Raw genomic sequence first — 20,312 nt, forward strand, 5'->3', positions numbered from 1 at the left:
AAATTTATTTTGTGAATTCAAATCCTGCAGTATTTTTAGAATTTGGAAAATTATTTTATATCTAATACATTGTAGGGATGAGTATTTATGGTTTACAAACCCTGCTTCTTTGTTTACCTGATTTTTAAAGTTAAAAAAAAACTAAGTAGGTATAGAGAGAGGTAGACAATACCCATTAAGCCTAAGCTAATAGTACCAGGGTTTCCACAATAACCTCGAAAACACAGGTGGCGGCTCAGGCGGCATGCGTAGGAACCTCGTAACATAACCCTCATTATATAATATATAGATAAATATAATATAGAAATATAGACACCAGCGCCCGTAGCATGGCTACGGGTGATAGCCGCGACGCGTGCGATAAAATTGAAATAAGCGCGCCCTAATGGCTATCTAAATTAGATCTGATTGAGACAGTCAATAGCGCGCGCTTATTTCAAATTCATGGCGCGCGTCGCGACTATCATGCGTAGCCATGCTACGGGGGCAGGTTTAATTATACATTTTTCAAAGGCGGTGGAGACAAATTTTTGTGATTAGCTTATGCAAACCATCTTTTTGGTGCCACCGTATTGAGTGCAAGTCTCATTTTTCGGAAATCGACTAAATAAAATGAATATTTGGATTTAAAGGCGGTTGTTTTTTTCCAAATTCTAACAAGTTTGTAAAATATTTTTGTGAAATGTTTTATTTTTTTAGCAAAAACCGATATGAATGATTAATCGAACCAGAGATATCGATTGAAAAAACATCGGTTATTCCGATTACTATAATGCCACTATGAAAAATTATGTTTATTATATTATAGTGAGTTTTATATTACAATTCTGTACATATTTCTCTCATAATTCTGATTGTTAAGCCATTAATATATTATTGTTCTCTCAGATTACATAACAATAAGCAGATGGAGCGAAGCTGCAGCGCCAGCAAAAGCGAATGGAATATGGAAGTTAAGAATATAACACGCAACAAATTTAGTGTTGTTCTATTGGATAACGTTTTCACATCTAAACCGCCGCAATTATAGAAGACGGTCTCTCCGTAAATGCCTCTCCGAAGCGTCTCCCGTCATATATGATACTTACTTGTCAGTATTTGGCGCGGCGAGTAACTCGGTGGCACGTGTAATGAACACCTGAACTAGTGATCCGAGATTGCCGCTCTGTGTGTTGTTCTGGAGGAACTTCTGCAGTAATGCTTCTAGACTTGAGTCAAACATTAGTTGTTCTTCCCTGTAAATAAGACAATTATATCTGCAACATGCACGTAGAAAATTTCGTAAGGTCCGCTAGTTCGTCCCATGGCTTAGTTGGCATTGCGTCTGGCACAGCTTTGTTGGAAGACGTTGGTTCGAATCCAGATCGAAGTTATTTTTTTAACTGTTCAATCTTTGTATTAATAATTTTAATGAAACTAATAATTTCACAAAAATAATTGCGTATCATGGTGGTTAAACATCGTGGCTTCAATAAAACTAAAAAATTGCAATTATTAAAGCGACATCTTCAGTCAGTAGTTGTTGGTAGCTGTAAAGGTACCTAGCTGAGTGAAGAAATATATTTCTCACAGATGGCACTACGGCAAAAAAGTCGTTAAAAACAAAAAACAAAGACACGACAAGCACGTAGAAAAATTCGTAAGATCCGCTAGTTCATTCCGTTGTTGAGTTAATTTAGCGCTTGGCAGGTTTGCTGGACGACGTTGGTTCGAATCCACCCACACGGATCGAAGTGAATTCTTTTTAGTGTTCTATCTTTGATTAATAATTATAATAAATTTGCTTGTTCGATCGTTTATATCAACTCCAAATCCATTCTATCCATAATTTTTTGTCAATGTTGAAGACAATGTTTAACAAAAAAACAATACCTAAAGTAATGTAAAAATGGAACTTACGCAGACCCTGGTGGAGTGATGTTAAAGGCCAACAACTGATTCCAGAACGGGTCATTGGGGCAGATCACCTCAGTGGAGCAGAAGCGCGCCAGCAACTCGTTGGATAACAGCTCTGTGTACCGGCTTATTGCCACGCCCATTGTTATACTGAAATTGAGGTTTATTCTATTATTTTGGGTCATCATCAGTCGGTTTGGAACGTTTATTTTATTTTATATTTTTATAATATCAAGTGACGGAACGAACAAGTCGTGCGCCTGATGGTAAGCAAAACGCCTGTCCATAACAGTTGCAGTGCCACTCAGAGCTTTAAATCGCAAAGATCTGAGGGGCACTGCCACTGCGCCCTTCACCCTTAGACATAAGTTGACAAGTCTCATGTGCCTGTAATTTCACCAGCAATCTTACCCTTCAAAGCCGGAACACAGCAATGCCGATATTACTGCTTCGCAGCAGAAATATGTAAGACAGTACTATTCTGAACGAATTCTTTTACAAGGAGCTCTACTGCTACTAAATTCACTTCACACGTTTCATCGCGATGTTGTCCTTTACCGAAAAGGTCACGTTAAATTCAAATTAAATTTTACATATAAATTCCGAGAAACTCAGGGATTTTGTTTGAGAGGAAATCATTAATTTTTTAATTATTATTTTTTATTTTTTAATTCATTAAGCTACCATGGCTTTATTTTGGCTATCTACTATAAATTCTCGTCTCACTTATGGACTAAGTGATTTTTTTAAATATGACAGGATTCCATGGCAATGACACTGTGGACGGGGACAGGGATTCAAGCTTCTTTAATGATATCAAGCGAAGGGACAAACAAGCCATACGCCTACCCATAACAGTAAACCGTGAAACACACAGAGAACGGGTGCGGATCGGCCACGCAAACACACGGACTTAGACCCGCCGCGCTTCTGACCCGACACGTACCCGACTTGCACCCGCTGTCTGTGTGTGTCGAGCTTAAAACTGCAAAGATCTCTAAAGCACTCACGCTGTGCAGTCACCTTGAGACACAAAGTTGACAAGTCCCATGTGACTGTAACTTAACCAGCATTCTTAATCTTCAAAACTAGCGTTCTAGTTCTCACATTATTGTTTGGTGGCAGAAATAGGTCAAGTGGTGGTATTTCCCAGGACAAACTTTCACAATAAGCTCTACTCCTGCTGCTAAGTGTTTCTACAGTAGCCATACTCTTCAGAAACAGAATGCACTAATGATCACATTAATGATTGGCAACAAGAATAGGTAATGTGGCAGTATGTCTATTCTATTTCCTTAATGGCGGCCACTAGGCTTGGGCCAGTGTCAGTTTTGAGGAATGCAGTCAGATTATTTTGATCAACAGTTTGATGGTAGAATGTCCCTGGGCAATGTCAGTTGACATTAAAAAAAAAACGTCTTTCACAAGGAACTCACTGCTAATAAACTTTTATTTTGATGAACTAACAATATTCAATATGTTAACAGTATTCCAATGCACCAGTATTTGCAATAAACAAACTATACCCTCAACTCACTTAAAATAAACAAACTGACTCGGAAGTAATTATTATGAACATAAAATATATTTGTCAAATTATTCACATTAAGATACAGTCAGAGTAATTATAAACTTTGATGTAACATACGTATATTGTGATATAACCAGGTGTGAGAATCTATGAATATAAATATGTATTTATATTAATAGATTCTCACACCTTGCTGGTTATATCATCATGTAAATTTCTATTAAATTTAATACTAACCGTTAATGACATAAATATGACAATTTTGGTATAGAGATAGATTGGACTTAGAAGAAGCATATAGGTTACTTTTATCACAAAACAAAATAAAAAAAAAGTCAAAGGGGGTGAAATATGTGAAGAAAATTTAAAAGTATGTAGAACCTATAAAACTATGAAAATTAGTATAATTCAGAAAGCTACTTATTCTACGCAGACATAGTTGCTGGTTCCAGGTAGTAAATCAATAAATAAAATATTCATGATGATACACTGCCTTCGTTAAAATAAACTAAGTGTTTAAAACTTTAAAAACCAGCCTTATAAGGTTGTAATAAATTTTGTTCAAAAACAATGTTAGCATTGTATAATAATGTTAGCATACTTAGGTATACCATTGTTTCTGATAATTTTATTTACGTGAATGCTAATTAATTTAAACACTGACTGTACTTGCTTATCATAGCACTAATAACTAAAGTATGTGCATCAAATTAATTAACTACACTTCTCAATATGACATATAGCTTTTATAAAAACAGGCATCTACATACAAATGCATATAGCACTAAAATTTAGATTTTTCTGTAACTATACCAAAATGTATACCTGCGGAAACGGTTTTGTTGGTTACCGGCACCTAGCTTCACTTACTAAAGCGAAAATCGGGCAGTCATTAACTAAATAACCGTATTTTGAACACAAAAAGTAACTACGTGATACGTTTATGTTGTCATAGAAACAATGCAGTACTTTGATTGTGTTTGCAATTTAAACCAATACTAACATCTAAATTACGTATATATAAGTGTAGCAATTATGGGAACGCCTTATCAAGACTTAAATATCATGTCTAAATGAGGTAAATAGTAGTTTAGAGCATCATTAAAATATAGTGAAAAAATGTCACTTAACGAATAATCATGATCAAATATAATACGCACCTTTGTAGTTAAACGTTGTTACGATTATAAAGTTGTAAATAAAGCCGTGTTTATAGCTAATTTGGTGGTTTTCACCGAATTTTGTAACGCCACGAAACCATCGCCGATTTGTCACTTGTCAAAGTATGACATGTAAAATTATTTTTAGGTGAACGCATCTTTTTGCGATAAATTGCCGGTTTATTATCTGTTGCAATTACCGGACAAAGAACGAGTAGCAACTTCCGTTTTGTTCAATTTGTTCATTTAATAAATCGTTCAATTTGTTCGTTCAAATTATTTTCTGTCAAAAACTTGCTTGTTTTGTCAGTTTTTTATTGTTACTTATTTTGATTTCGGCGATGTGCTGAAAATAAAAGTGCAAGATCAACGAAATTTCATCAATTTGACGCCATGGCGTCGTCCTACAAAGTGGATGTTATATTCTTCTTAAATCCCTACCAGATGTGGGTAGCGGTACAAAAACCCGAAGGCGGGATTTTCTTCGAACAAATTGGTGTATACGGGGTTCTGCCAATGAAACCGAATTTAGACATGCTTGACGGCGGAATGAAGAGTAGAAGAAGTGAGGAATGGATGCCTGGTGTCGTATCTCTGATGAAAGAGTTGTTAGAAGATGTGGACGTCTTCTTCTGGCCGGTTCACGTTGATCGAACGTGAGTAACCAACATTTTTGATTTTTCTACATGGGTACATTTACAGATAAGTACTGAAAAAGTAGTGTGTAACTGTATAATTTCATTTTATATCATTATTTATACAAAAATCAAACACTAGTCAAAATTAGTGAGTGAAGAAATAGAATTTTCACAGATGGCGCTACGGCAAAAAAATCGTTAGGAATGAAAACAAAGATCTGCCTAAGTGTTCGATCTGTAATCATAACAAACTAGTGGAGTAATTTCACAAAAAATAATTGAATGTCATGATGGTGAAACATCTTTCAATAAACTTAATTTATTACCACGGCGGGAACTTGCAAGAAAATAAGTGTGTTCGCTTTCTTTTGTGTGTAGCTTACGTTTATGATTTGTGTTTGCAAATTTCCTGTGTTAAAAAGGCTATATTTCTATTTTTATATATCTGCCGATCGCCGGTGTGTCGGGTATGACGCTCTTTTTCTAAATTTCATATCGGTACCTTTCACAAACTAGTAGTACCTTCTTTCTTACTTTCGTATTATAAAATTACATGTCTAACCACTTGTTTGAACAAAATCATTAAGTTTGGTATACTTCTGTCATATGACAGTTTTTTTTTTTGTACCAATTAATTGATTAAATAAGTTTAGATACGTCAAAACCATAACTTAGAAAGTGTATTCGAGAGTAATGTTGTCTCTTACTATTTTTACCATTATGTCCCTATTTTTGTCACAAAAACTGCTTTTTTTTTTTCTCTCTTAACGATGCGTTCAGTGTGTTATTTTGTTCTCAACATTGTATGTTTGTTGCGTTCCGTTTTGTGTTTTTTTTTTTTTCTTATTCTTTGATTGAACTGTGCTTTAATTTTTGTTACATATTTTATTGTTTATTTCACTCATTGTTTTATTCTTGGCTGCTGGCGGGTTACAGATTAAACTGTCGATTTTAGTACTTATTACTACTTATATTATAAATTTAGTATATTATTATTATTTATTTATTACACCATGGATATCTCGTTATGCAATAATAGTGATTATTTTGTCTCTTGCTCGTCAGACGAGGACAGCTTTCACAGCTTACCCCCTTCCTTACATCAAAATTTGGAATCCATCTTTTCTGATGTGCCACGTAATTTTAATGTTGCTCACATCAACGCACAGAGCATTCCGGCTCATTATCCTGACCTACTTGCCTCTTTTGATGTAAGTAATATTCACGCTATCCTTGTTTCTGAATCTTTTCTAAATTCTTGTCTCTCTTCTACTTCTTACTCCTTACCTGGTTTCCACTTAATTCGCAATGATCGATTAAGTTCATCTCACGGCGGGGTAGCCATTTACTTGCGTAGCTACATTCCCTTCAAAATTATTAGTAAATCTGTTCAACCACCACCTCCCAATACGGCTGAGCATCTTTTTCTTGAGGTAACGCTTTCACATGTAAAAATTCTTCTAGGTGTTTATTATAGTCCTTCTCTTACAATAGACTACTTCCCCTCCTTCGAAAATCTTCTTGAAGACTTGTTACCATCGTATGACCACACCATTATCATGGGGGATTTCAACACCTGCCTCTTGAAGAATGATGTTCGCACGAATAAACTTCATACTGTTGTCAATTCTAGTAATCTTCATGTTTTGCCCCTATCTTCAACTCATCACTTTCCTAATTGTTTGCCCTCTCTTTTAGATTTGATAGTGGTTTCCTCACTTAATCACGTCGACAAGCATGGTCAGTTTACTGCAGAGGCATTTTCCTACCACGATCTAGTGTACCTTTCGTATAAGGTTCGTCCTCCTAAGCCAAAGCCCAAAATTCTAATGCAAAGAAATTTTGCCAATATTGACATTACCAGACTGCGTGGGGATGCCAGTGCCATGGACTGGTCAGTTATTGAACAGGCCGATTCAGTTGATGAACAGTTGCAACTTTTTAATTCCTCGCTCATTCAACTGTATGATATCCATGCTCCTGTTCGTCCTGTGCGCGTCAAGCACCTTCCTGCTCCTTGGCTCGATGATGTTATCCGCAAGCATATGGGCATCAAAAACCGGGCTAAAATAGTGTTTAGAGCCGACCCGTCTGATGCCAATCGGGAAAAATATCATCAAGTTCGAAACCGCTGTAACACTATTATTAGAGATGCACAACGTCGTCACGTACATAAAGCCGTTGAAAACGGGGACCCAGCGAAGGTCTGGAGGTTTTTGAAATCTTTAGGTATTGGAAAAGTTCCTAATAGCAAAACTTCTATTGACGTTGACCTTAATCTCCTTAATACTCACTTCTCCTCTTCTTCTTCTATTGATAACAAGGTTAAGTCAGATACTCTGCAATTTCTTTCTGAATTGCCATTACCTAATATTCCTTCTTTTGAACTCAGCCAGTTCACTGTTGGTGATGTCAAGAGGAACATTCTCTCCATCTCATCGAATGCCGTTGGTTGTGATAGCATTAGTCGTAATATGATCATTCCGCTCATTGATATCCTCACTCCTGTCATAACCAAAATCCTTAATACATCCATTTCCACTGGTACCTTTCCATCTGCTTGGAAAGATGCCCACATCATTCCTCTTCCAAAGAAAACGAATCCCTCTTCCCTTTCTGAATATCGCCCTATTTCCATTCTCCCTTTCCTCTCCAAGGTCCTTGAAAAGCTTGTCCATCATCAACTCACCCTTTTCCTTACTCGTCACAATCTTTTTAATCCTTTACAATCCGGTTTCCGCTCTGGACATAGTACGACTACTGCTCTTGTCAAAATCTCTGATGACATTCGACTGGGAATGGAGAATCATCAACTCACCGTCCTTACTCTGTTGGACTTCAGCAGTGCCTTCAACACCGTTGATTTCGACTTGTTGCTTGCGCTGTTTGATTCTCTTGGCATTTCTCCGGCAGTGACTGGCTGGTTCCGCAGTTACCTGTATGGGCGGCGACAGCGCATTCGTTGCGAGGATTCATTCTCTTCGTGGTGTAATGTTGTTGCTGGTGTACCGCAGGGCGGCGTATTATCCCCTCTTCTATTTTCTATTTTTATTAACTCCATCACTTCTTCACTTTCTTCTTCTTACCATCTCTATGCAGATGATCTCCAAATATATACACAGGCCCCTCTAACCAACTTACGTGACGCAATTTGTGCTACGAATACAGATCTTGAGAGGATCCTCACCTGGAGTCAATCATTTGGTCTCAGTGTCAACCCTTCCAAAACACAATGTATAATCATTGGCAGCCCCTGGTTCCTAACGCGTATTAATCCTTCCTTACTGCCACCTATCACGTTTGATAGCGTTCAAATCCCACTCAGTGCCACCGTTAGGAACCTTGGGGTTATTTTCGATAAGTGCTTATCGTGGAGGCCTCATGTCACTGAGTTAAGTAGGAGGGTGTTTGCTGCGCATGGGTCTCTTCGGCGTTTAGGTAATTATCTTCCCATTCCGACGAAAATCAGTTTAGCACAATCACTCCTTTTGCCTATTCTGGACTATGCAGATGCGTGCTATCCTGATTTGTCTGAATGTCTCCTCGGCAAACTAGAGCGGCTGCAGAATCTTTGCATTAGGTTCATTTTTGGGTTACGTAAATTTGACCACGTCTCCGATTTTCGCTCGAAACTTAGATGGCTACCCATTCGTCGTCGTAGAGATCTCCGCGTTTTATCCCTACTGTACACTGTCCTTTTTAATCCAACTTCTCCTGCTTATCTTAAGAGTTGTTTTGAATATCATAGCAGTACTCTCCCTCGCACCTTGCGCTCTTCTTCTACTCTTTCTCTGAACTGTCCTATCCATTCCTCAAAATACTTTTCCAACTCCTTCACTATTAGGAGCATCAAGCTGTGGAATGACCTGCCTGAGTCGATCAGACGAGCAAAGACTATTGAGTCATTTAAAATCCTAGTCAAGGCTCATTACCTTAAATTATAAATTCTACTCTGCTGTCTTATTTATTGGTTTTTTTTTAAATTTTTTTTTTTTTATTTTCCTCTTCTGTGGTGATAATATATTTATTTGTATGTATTATATTAGTATTTAAGTATTTATGTAATTTATATGTTAGTAGATATTTATTATTTATTTCATTCATATATTATGATGTTTAATAATAATATCATATTTATTGCGCCCTCTATTATTATTACTACTTTTAGTTTATCCTATCACCCCCAAGGTTGCCTGGCAGAGATTGCTATTTAGCAATAAGGCCGCCTGTTGTACACTGTATTTTTGATTGTGTTGTATTTTTGCTTGTTTATTGTGCAATAAAGAATATTGAATTGAATTGAATAATTTATTTTATAGTCCATTTGCTTAGGTACTTAACACAAACAATCTTGACACATCTTTTTATTGAAACATATACTTTACAAATCAATAGGTATAAAAATAGGCATGCAATTTCATATGAAATTAAGTGTTTGTATTTTGTACTTGAAGGTAAGTAAAAATCATTTTATTAATGTGTATTTCATTAAATAGACATCTCAAAATTGTCTACATTTAGTTAAGTACCTAAACAATTGGACTATAGATAATTTATTTATGCAAAAGTATTGTAAGCGTGTAGCTTACCATCAGGCGCACACACACTTGTACATGTCAGTTCCTCCCGTCACTTGACATTAAAAAAACAATTACTAATAACAATAATGTGGCCAGACAATCACGTCGATTACCCAGTTTCAACATAATAAATTCCCATTACTATGTACTCTGGGGCAGAATTGTTGCAGTTCTATGTTATTCCCATATATGTTCCATCATAAAGATAGTAAAGAGTTAAAATTAATGCAGCCTGCCTCTAATAAAATTGAGGATTATTTTATATAAGTGTTGTATTCACTGTAATATGAATTACTAATGCAATAACATCACAAAAGTGAAATTATGCAGAAATACTATTTGTTCCAGGCTTTTACTGGATGTGTCCAGCAACTGCTTGAATCCGCAGAAGATCTCTGGTGAACATTGCCACAATTAATATTACCTTTTTGTTCCAGGTCTTCTACATTTAAGGACAAGAATATTGTTCACAAATATGGTGAACTCACACTTGTGAATCGAAGAGGAAAGAAATACAAACTGTCCAAACTACTTGTAAAAAGCACATTTGCAATGTACAGTGAGAATATTTTCCTAGAACTACTTGAGTCTGGTAACATCAAAACAAAGTTATCAGACGAAAAAACTGAAGAAATGAAATCTATTCTTAAACAATACAAGACAATGAAGAAATTAGGTTCGCGGCCAATTAAAACAGTACAAACATTGACAGTTGAAAAACTAGAGCTACATAATAAGATAATTGAAGAGGAAGGGTTAGATTTTTTAAATGACTCCAATGCAAGTGATGAAGAACCTGTAGGACGGGGGATCAGATCAAGAGACCGTTCTGGGAAACAAAGAAAATACATTAAAAAACAAACTGAATTAGAAGACTGTCCAAAACCCATAGAAAGCTGTTCTGACTTAAACCAAACTCATGTTAAGTCAACAACTATGAGTTTAAAAGCAGAAACTTCACCGAAAAGCCTGTGTTCTTTACTACTCAAAAGGAAATTGATTGTTAAAGAGAATCAGATGAAAGATATTCTTTCGTCAAATGGTTTTAATAAAGATGAAAACAAAATTGAAGAATTAAAACATAATCGTGATAATGTAAGGAACATTCCATACAAAATAATTTCAGATGGAGAGTTCAATTTTGAACATGACAACAAAATAAGACAGGTCACAACTATGAATCAAGAGACTCATATCAAAGTTGAAAAGAAAGAAGAACCTTCTCTTGAAATTGTTAAGAAATGTAAGTATGTTAGAATAGTTTTATATGTCATCTGAATGTATTTAAATTCATGTAAGACATTGAGATGAGGCAGATGGAACTCCTCTGCATCTTCTTATCCAATGCTGTCCCTTGATGGGCGCATGTATTTTCGTACTGGGAAGGCACGAGTCACAACCAGGAGTCTCTATGGTAGACTAGCAGCATCTCGCACTTTCTGTCGCTCTCGCGCTAGTCACGCCCTGTCGTGCTAGCCCTACAAAGCACATAACAACTGTCAGAGCCAGGAAAGTTCTATAATTCTTTAATGCTGTTGACCTTGGCTCTGAACTAATTAGTGGTGATCAAATAGATCAGTAAGAGACACTGGCGATTTGAGAGGGATTTGAAAGCGACACGACGGCGACGGCGAGGCTTGCTCGCCGCGAGCACGCCATGGGGGAGGCGAGAGTCTACAATAGAATAATAATAAATAATAAGATTAACGGCATATGAAATAATAAACATGTTTGTAGGTTTTTGTATAAAACAATTTTTAGGTTTTTGTATAAATGTAAGTTTCTTTTAAACAATGAGAAGCTATTCTATTTAGATTTCTGCAATATGGTAATGTGCATTGCCTAGTTATTATCTTTAAACTTACGAAATTGCATTGTATATATTCTAAAATAGCAAACATTTCTTACTTTTAGCAAAAAAATCTAAAACTGCGAAGAAATCTACTACAATTCCCGAATACAATGCCATCACACAAACCTGTGTCAAATATGGGCCACCAGACGCGGATATTACTAGTTTGCCACCCAAAATTGTTTCAAAAGAGCAATTTGATCAGGCTCGTAGCCTTAAACAAATCTTTGAAGGACCTGATAAAGAAGTTCCTGTCAGAAAAGATGATTATCAAGACGAAGACTCTGATCACTATGTATCTAAACCTTCACAAAGACAACTAAATGCTGAAATTGACATAAAGGTTAAAAGTTTTGGGATACCTGAAAGCAAAAGATTTGATTTTAAAGAAGCAAAATTTGGTATTGAGATGGAAAAAATGAAACTGAAGCCTGAAATTTCAAAATTGATTCATATCGGAGATAATGGCATGAAGAATAACAATGAGACAGTTGAAAATAAAAACACAGATGAAGAAGTGTGCACAAAAATCCACGAATGCTCAGGCGGAATTAAAAAATCAATAACAAGTTCATTGTTACGCAAGAAACTCCAAATACATAAAGAAAATTTAACGAATCAAAATGGAAGCTCGTCTACTGTGTCTGATGGTGCTGATGCCAGTTTTGAAGATTCGTCATCTGCTTCAGGAGGTATTAAAAAAGTTATTAGAAACAAAGAATTACATTCTGACGATGAAAGTGTTTCAGAAATTTTAGAGAACATTAACGCCAAATATCCGAAACCAGTATTTAAACCTGAAAAAACAAACCCTATAACTCAAGATTTAAAAAACCACGTTAATCCGTTTAAAAATATCGATCCGCACATGTCTGTATTTGTAGATAAATTAGTCTCACCAATTCTATTGGTTCATTCCAAGATGAACAAACGTTTCGAGCCCTCTTTCAAAATTCGCGACATAAATTTCAACAGTCACATACAGATTATTCTAAAAAACATGAATGTTGTGCAGCCGATGACATTGCAAACTATGTCTTGGTTTGCAATTTTGAGAGGCTACAGCACATTTTTGATTAGTCCTAAGGGTAGTGGGAAAACTATGGGGTACCTGCCGGCAATTTGTAACCTTATAGCTGACAATGATTGTGTTATACCAAGCACTGGCCCCATATGTATTATAGTTTGTGCCACTGCCGTATCGGTATCGGCGGTGGAAAAATTGGCAAAACTCTTTTTGAACAAACACAAAGTTCTTGCCTGTTATACAGGCATGAATGAGTTAGATTTAACAACATCACTACTTAACGGTTGCGATTTGTTAATCACAACGCCTTCGCTTTTAGTGCGACTTTTGCAGACCACTGAATTCGGAGTCGATTTTTCTCGACTGACAACATTTGTGCTTGATGACTGCGAAAGATTGGCCGAAGTATATGGTATGGAGATCAAATTCTACCTCGTTAAAATTAAAGAGATGCTCAGAAATCGAACTGTGAAGGAACTAAAGGTTCAATATATCCTTACGTCAAGAGTTTGGTCCGATTTCATGGAGCCTCTTGCGAGAAAAGCAACTGATACTGTAGTGTGCATTGGCGCATTTCAGGAATGTGTTTTGTATTCTAAAGCAAGCACAACTGTGTCTTTTCTGACGAAACACAGAAAGATTGAATCGGCCCTTGAATTTGTTAAAAAAAGTGATAGAACTAAGAGGACTGTTATTGTATGCCGATCAGATGAGGAAGTCGAACAGCTTGAAAAGACTTTAACGAGAGCAAAGTATACTGTTTTTGCGTGCAACACAACGATGACTGTTCACGATCTCTACAGTCTCAGCATTGCATGGAATGAGTACAAAGAGCCTTTATCAAGTCCGATCATGGTTTGCTGTGACGACAATTTGAGCCACATGAACATAACAGACGCTCATTACTTGGTGCACTTTTCGTTGCCTGACCTCTTCTCAAAATTTTGCAAGAGGTTTTCAGTCCTTAATGACAATTACGGATCAATTTTTAAAGAAGACAACGAAAGTGTTAAAATAAAAGTGCTATTGGAAGAGGACAATACAGAACAGCTGCCGAAAATTCTTCATTTCATCAAACGATGTACGAATGACGTGCCAGATTCTTTGGAAAAGATTTGTGAATCAATCGTATCAAAGAAAGAACTGGCGAAAGCGGAGAGAATGGTACCGGTTTGCGACAATTTACTAGCATTGGGTGAATGTCCAGATTATTGGAATTGCCAAGAACGTCATGTACTTTCAAAAGAACACGATAAGCCAAAAGACTGGATTCCTGTCAATGGAGTGATTACTTTCAAAATCATTCATTATCACAATGCGGTTTCATATTCTGCAAGATTACTTACGCACGTGAAAGGAGCAGATATCACAAAGTATCCACAGAATTATAATATGCTTTCCATGAAGATTTCTATGTACTTCAGCATAGAGTCTAATAGAAAACTACACGGGATCCCAGAAGTTGGCGATATTTGCGCTGTTTGTGTCAGACAGAACTTTTTTCTCCGATGTCAAGTGATGAAAATCTTGAATCGCTACCAAAATGGAAAACCTAATTACGTTTTAGTCAAAAAAATTGACGAGGGAGTACTGGAAAGAACTAGAGACATTTACCTGCACCATTTGCCCGACGAAATGAAAGATCCGGAAACCTATGTTGTCCAAGTGAGATTGGCCAATATACAACCAAAAGATAAAGATATTACCTTCTCAGCTTTGGCTATGGAACAATTGCAAATGATCACTGAAACAGACCTGGACTTAAATCTAAGAGGCCATATAGTTCTTACCATTGGAAATTGCATTCTTGTTGACAGATTAGAAACATGCAAAACTTTGTCAGTGACTGATCAGATGATAATAAGACATGACATTAGGCAAGAACTTGCAGCTCATGCCATTGATAATCCTGAACATATAATGAAACTGGAAAAAATATGCAAAGATAGTGACTTTGAGATTGTTCATGAAGAAGAAATTATAGAAGTTCTGAAACCAGTAAAAAAGGTTGTCAAACCCCAATGGGCACATTTGGAAAAAGATGATCTTTCGTTAGTATATTTCGCATCTGCTTTGGATCCAGGCACGTTCTTTGTTCGCCTTGTGAAATTTGAAGATTCCTGCAATCGTCTCATCAGAGAGATTGAAAAATATACCGAATTGAATCCAGAGCCTATTAAAGATGTCACAGTAGGTGATATAGTGTTGGCAAAATTCTCCGGTGCTTCTTATGAAAGAGCTAGGATTGATGATGTTATGAAAAATAGGGTTAAATGTTTCTTCGTTGACCAAGGTGACTGGATGGAAATACCACTACAAGATTTAGCACCTATTCCTGAGAAGTTTGTCACTCAACTGCCTTTCCAAGCAATTGAATGCCGTTTATACGGCGTCAAACCAGTTAGGGAAGAATGGACAGAATTCAGTACAACATGGCTTAGCAATCATTTCGAAGATGATTCTGGTGACCTTAAGCAATTATATGTGCAATATTACGTAAAAGAAAAAGCATTGCACACAGAAGGAAATAAATATGCTGTTGTAATAATGGATACAACGTTGGATCAGGAATTAAACATTAACAAAATGCTTGTTGACGTCAATTTGGCTGATCCTAATGATGACGAATGGGGACGAATAGATGAATTAGTATCTAAAAACAATATACATCCAGAATTAACCGAATCACAAGACGGAAACAACATTTCGGACGATGAAAAATCATGGGAAAATGTACGCACAAATTCTACCACGCCTGAAATTGTTTCACAGTGTAAGATTCCATGTAATGACCTGTTTCTAAAAAAACCTTTGAGATCTGTTCCCTTAGACTATGACACTGATAGTTCGGAAGAAAAGTGGCAAATTAATAATATTAAAGATTTCATTGGAATGCTTAAATCTCCAGGACAAAATTTGGATAATACCCCTAAAGGAAACTTACTTGCTATCGAAAATACTTCACAGAGCAGTTTTTCTAAACTCGAGAAAGCCGAACTTGATAGTGGAACTAATTTAAATAATGACGACTCAAGCGATACTTCTTCTAGTATTCTAGAGAAAATAAGAAAATCGAAAATTGTTTCTGACGTTGATAATTTGAATGATGTAAGCACAATTGCTGGGAAAATTTCCAATACTTTCCATATAGTGTCATCTGATGCAAAAATTTTGGACTCAGATGATTTGACAACTCCAGACATTACAGATGGGAGTGTATTAAGCGGAACAGAAAATCAAGAACTGCCTGCAAAAGAACAGACAAAAATCAATGACCTTGAATTACGGAGACCCAAACTCTGTTGGCGTCAAAACAACGAGTTTGTTGTTGTCAAAATCTTACTAATTGGTGTTGAGAAATATAACATAGAGATACATGAACGTTGTATTAAATTTGGTGCTGTAAGTAATGATACACAATATGGATTCGATCTAGAACTATACGGTGTTATTGATACCAAAAAGTCTACTCATGAAAACAAAGGCCAATACATTATCGTGAAACTAGGGAAACTTTTAAACAGAAATTGGTTGACGCTGGCAAGGAATGGTATTCAGAAATGGATAGTATATGACGTAGACTCCATAGACACATCATCAGATGAAGATGAAAGCGTAGAGATGATCACTGAGGACATTATTAGGAATTTTTGTAAACCAAACTCTGAGAGCGAAGACGAAGAGTTTATAGATGATGCCAATTTTACTTATACTCGATAAAATATTATAAGTCTGTATTAACATGAAGTTAGAAAAATATCATGGATCAAGGACTCCATGTACTTCCTCCATTTTCGTGAAATCTTTCTTATACGCTTATTTATTTGGGGATCTGTTTTTAAAGACATTCCTATCCGTTTTTTGGGACGTACACGGCTTGCACGGCAAAAATGTTAGGAAAGCAAAAACATATTGCAAATTGTCGACAACCGGAGGAAGTGTAATGGACCATCTTGACCCCGATTCAGAAACTCTTCGATGTTTTAACCGAATCGTTCGATTAGATATCGTTCTCGAATCGAAGGGCGATTTCAGAGTTATTCAGAACATTCGAGTATTCATAACGAGTTAAACGTTCGATTCGGATATGGGATACGATATCGTTATGCAACAGCGTTTACGGAGTTAGTCGGTGAAATAGATTATAAGAAAAATGAAAATCCTTTTTTATTCATTTTTAAGACTTTAATGGCCTAAAATATATGAGTGCACTAGTCTTGCATTAAAATAAATTAATAATATTGAACAAAATCCAGACTTTATTTGAAATAATAAGAGATTTCCGTATTACATTCTTGCTTTGTAAACAATAGTACGTTCGGTCATTTTCATTCGACGGGTGTGACGTAATTTCGGTTCGGTTTCGAATACAACAGTTTGACGTTCGAGTCGGGTGTTGTGAATAAAAATGAAAAGAAATCGGTCGACAAATGAGTTACCGTAAGGTTCTGAATCCCTTATACGAATTCATTAAAACCTGATTGAAGGAAAATGGTTGTACTATATGGAATGCAGGACAGCGATAAGTTACGTTGCCAGATCTCAGAAGAAATTTTACGTGTAGATTTTTTTAGAGACCAGAATGGCGTTTAATACACCGACAAGAACCTACACCTTAAATCGTGAGTGAGAACGCATTTAAGTAAAAATGTTTTTTCGTCATGCAAGTTAATCAAAATCATTGATCATTTACTCCTAAAACAGTTTTAGTACCGGAATAGGACCATCGTCAGCCTGGACTTTGGTTTATTTCGTTTTTATCGTAAATGACCACAGACATATATTTTATCTAAATAGACGTCGCAAGTGTACTTACTTCGCGTGCCCAATGTAAGCTAAACGCTTAGTTGGCGTTGCTACGTTTCAGAATACGCCCGGCCGTTACCGTAGTAAAACGTCAGTAGAAAACGCGAAAAATGGATAATTATGTCATTAGAAACTACAAAAACACCACCGCTATGAATAGATGAAAAAACAGGGACGTTACCTTCCGTATAAGCGATACTTTCGTATAACGCATTCAGTTTCGTGGTACGGGCACTGCTGGATTTACGTTTAGTAATATTCCCTTGATACAACACAGTTCTCGATTCTGATCGATTTAGGTTAAAAGGGGTGATAATACTTCAGACCCTAAAAATGTTATAAAAATATTGGATAAAGTTTGTTGCAGTCCGAAGCAACTTTTATCTTAATATCTTATTTGGGTATTATCTTACTGTGTTAAAATTTTTCTCGGCTTCTTATATTCAATAAATACTTGAAAAATCATCATTTAGAGGTGGAATATTTTCTTCAAATTTAAATGGGACCACTACAGATGTACTCTCTTTCCAGCAAAAAAAGAAATCATCAAATATCAATCAGCGTAAATAATCAATTAAAAATAAGGCGCACTGTCCATTCGCTGCCCGTTTTTTATTTTGGATTATATACAATTTCAGTCAAGGCGGTGTAGTAAGCGAAAAGTTTTAGCCAATAATATTATTTTTTTAAGTTTCTCTATTGAATGTTTGACCACCATGATATTCAATTATTTTTGTGATATACTACAGCAAATAAGTAGTTAAAAGCAAAAAGCAAAGATCTGCCTGCTGGCACATGGAGAAATTTGTAAGGTTCGTTGGTTCGTTCCGTAGTTTAGTTGGCATAGCATCTGAAACGGTTTGCTGGAAGACGTTGCTTCGAATCCAGCCCGATCAAACGAATTGTTTCTAAGTGTTCGATCCTTATGTTAATAATTATGACAATAATATTAATTTTAGATATAAGCTACTTTTAAGTACATATACCGGTTTGCTAAATAAAAGTAGTTGCTACACATGTGCTCCGGTCGGAAAATTGACTCCAGTGGCGTTAATGTTGCGTTTTTTTACATATTCGGTACGGGTATCAGCTACACATTCGCCTCTTTAAATATTTATCTCGTTCAACCTGTCACTCTGCATAATATTATTATAATTTAAATCTAGCATGAACAGGATGTATGTGGAAAGGAACGACTAGAAGCTGCTTAACCGCCGGTCAAATTCGTCAACGGCGCAGATGTATAGTAAACGAACCCTACATCCCACCTACGGTGGGATCGGGCTCGGCCTGCGGCGCGTGGTCGGGTTCAGATGATGGGGTGCGCTTATGCTCTTTGGTGGCACAGCGTTTAGTACTATGGGCGCTTGATGAAGAGGTTCCAGATTTGATTCCCGATTTGAGCCAATTTATGAAACAAACATTTTCAACTTGGTTCTGATCAGGGTATTCTAGATATTGCCCTCAAAGTTATCGTTACTTTGGTACTCATAGTACAGGAAATTCCCTAGTTAAGACCAGAAATTTGGTGTGATTGTCTGGCATTTTTTCCCCTAAATATTTCTCTTTGGTATAGCTTGCAAGAAAACAGAATCTAACAGAGAAATACAACAACGCTATATCTCATTTCCGCTACAGCGGGAAATTTGCCTTACATTTAAAACAATTGTGACATATTGTACTCGTAATACAGCCTCCATATACTGTCTACGTACGGTACATGCGAACGCTTCGGGCTTCGCTCTCCGCTAGACCTCGGCCTACGCCCTTGGCACTTATGACTTTGTTTTTAAAAAAATAACATAGCTCTTTAATGACGGCCATATTGAAAAATCGCGAAAAATTAATGTTGATCACAAATTATTATCATTACTCCTCCACATGCCAATTTTCAAATGTATCAGTAATTTTATTTCTACCACCAACGAACGCTTGTATGGCGGCCATATTTGAAAGTGGCGAAAAACCGGGCACAAATTATTATCCGGCAATTCTAGGCTTCCACATGCCAATTTTCAGCCGAAACAGAACGTCTTTTTCGGCAGCTATTTTTAACGAAAAAAACGCTTGTATGGCTGCCATATTAAAAATAGGCGAAAAAAAAACTTGCCAGCCAATTTTCAGCCGGATTGAAGCAAGTTTTTCTTCGGCCGCCATTTTGAATTCGCTGTTTTGAATTAATTTTGACACAGGCAGTAGATCACTGTTACCCTCTATGACATTCCTTCGAGCACATCGTACCTGTCTCTAATAGTTTCCGTGATCATCTTGTTTATTTGAATTTCAAACATGTTTTACGTCTAACGGAAATTGCCCAGGATTACCTCATAAAAGTGCACAAATATCCCCTTCATATATTATAGTTTTTGCAGGCCATTGGTGTTTCTTTTATATTTTTCACATAAGTACCTCTCATATTGGATTCTTTGCTTTGAACCTATCCGGGTACAACGATATAAATATGTTTTTTTCCACCATATTGGGAAGTTTGCGTTCTATTTTGTATTGTGTTCTATGTTGAGTGTGTGCATGCGTGCGTTATTTCTATCAGTGAGTCGTAAACTTGTAGCTTTGTATATAGCAAATACAATTGTTATATAGTATTAGTCATATGTTTTTATATTTTTCATCACACTTGCTTGTAAACAGTTTCATGATATGCAGGCAAAGTCGACCGTAATGTCCGAAATTATGCCCACGGGCTATTTCATTACATTATCGCCCAATGGATTTAATACGTCAAGATTATGCAAAAAGTTGTTATGCTCGAAAAATCTGAACGTATAAATTATAAGAACATTTTTTTGAGTTCAAGTTGTATT

General features: G+C 36.4%; 2 protein-coding genes across 3 annotated transcripts in view; one reads left to right on the forward strand and one right to left on the reverse strand.

Annotated features, from left to right (window-relative positions):
* The window catches only part of LOC113225569 (dymeclin), a 28,583-nt gene extending 26,537 nt beyond the window's left edge, over positions 1-2,046 (reverse strand). For both annotated transcript variants that reach the window (XR_003310030.1, XM_026457898.1), the window contains exons 1-2: positions 1,900-2,046; positions 1,089-1,235 (exon numbers count right to left, since the gene is read on the reverse strand). Coding sequence is in view for 1 of the 2 variants with exons in the window: in XM_026457898.1 (XP_026313683.1) it covers positions 1,089-1,235; positions 1,900-2,039 (287 nt within the window). In the remaining variant the exon portion in view is untranslated. The remainder of the gene's footprint in view (positions 1-1,088; positions 1,236-1,899) is intronic.
* Positions 2,047-4,980: 2,934 nt separating this feature from the next.
* LOC113225571 (putative ATP-dependent RNA helicase TDRD12) lies at positions 4,981-16,934 on the forward strand. The gene is made up of 4 exons (XM_026457899.1): positions 4,981-5,243; positions 10,243-11,048; positions 11,720-15,650; positions 15,786-16,934. The coding sequence occupies exons 1-4, from the start codon at positions 4,981-4,983 to the stop codon at positions 16,402-16,404; spliced, it is 5,619 nt and encodes a 1,872-aa protein (XP_026313684.1). The 3' UTR covers positions 16,405-16,934.
* The last annotated feature ends 3,378 nt before the right edge of the window (positions 16,935-20,312 follow it).

This window comes from Hyposmocoma kahamanoa, unplaced genomic scaffold (assembly GCF_003589595.1).
Source record: "Hyposmocoma kahamanoa isolate Upper Pololo Valley unplaced genomic scaffold, ASM358959v1 167, whole genome shotgun sequence".
NCBI lineage: Eukaryota > Metazoa > Arthropoda > Insecta > Lepidoptera > Cosmopterigidae > Hyposmocoma > Hyposmocoma kahamanoa.

Bases quoted from the DNA above. Each gene is read 5' to 3' on its own strand.
- LOC113225571 (XM_026457899.1), top strand. From the start codon at position 4,981: ATGGCGTCGTCCTACAAAGTGGATGTTATATTCTTCTTAAATCCCTAC. The intron at 5,244-10,242 runs GTGAGTAACCAA...TTTTTGTTCCAG, and splicing joins CCGGTTCACGTTGATCGAAC to GTCTTCTACATTTAAGGACA. The intron at 15,651-15,785 runs GAGCAGTTTTTC...CGTTGATAATTT, and splicing joins GCTATCGAAAATACTTCACA to GAATGATGTAAGCACAATTG.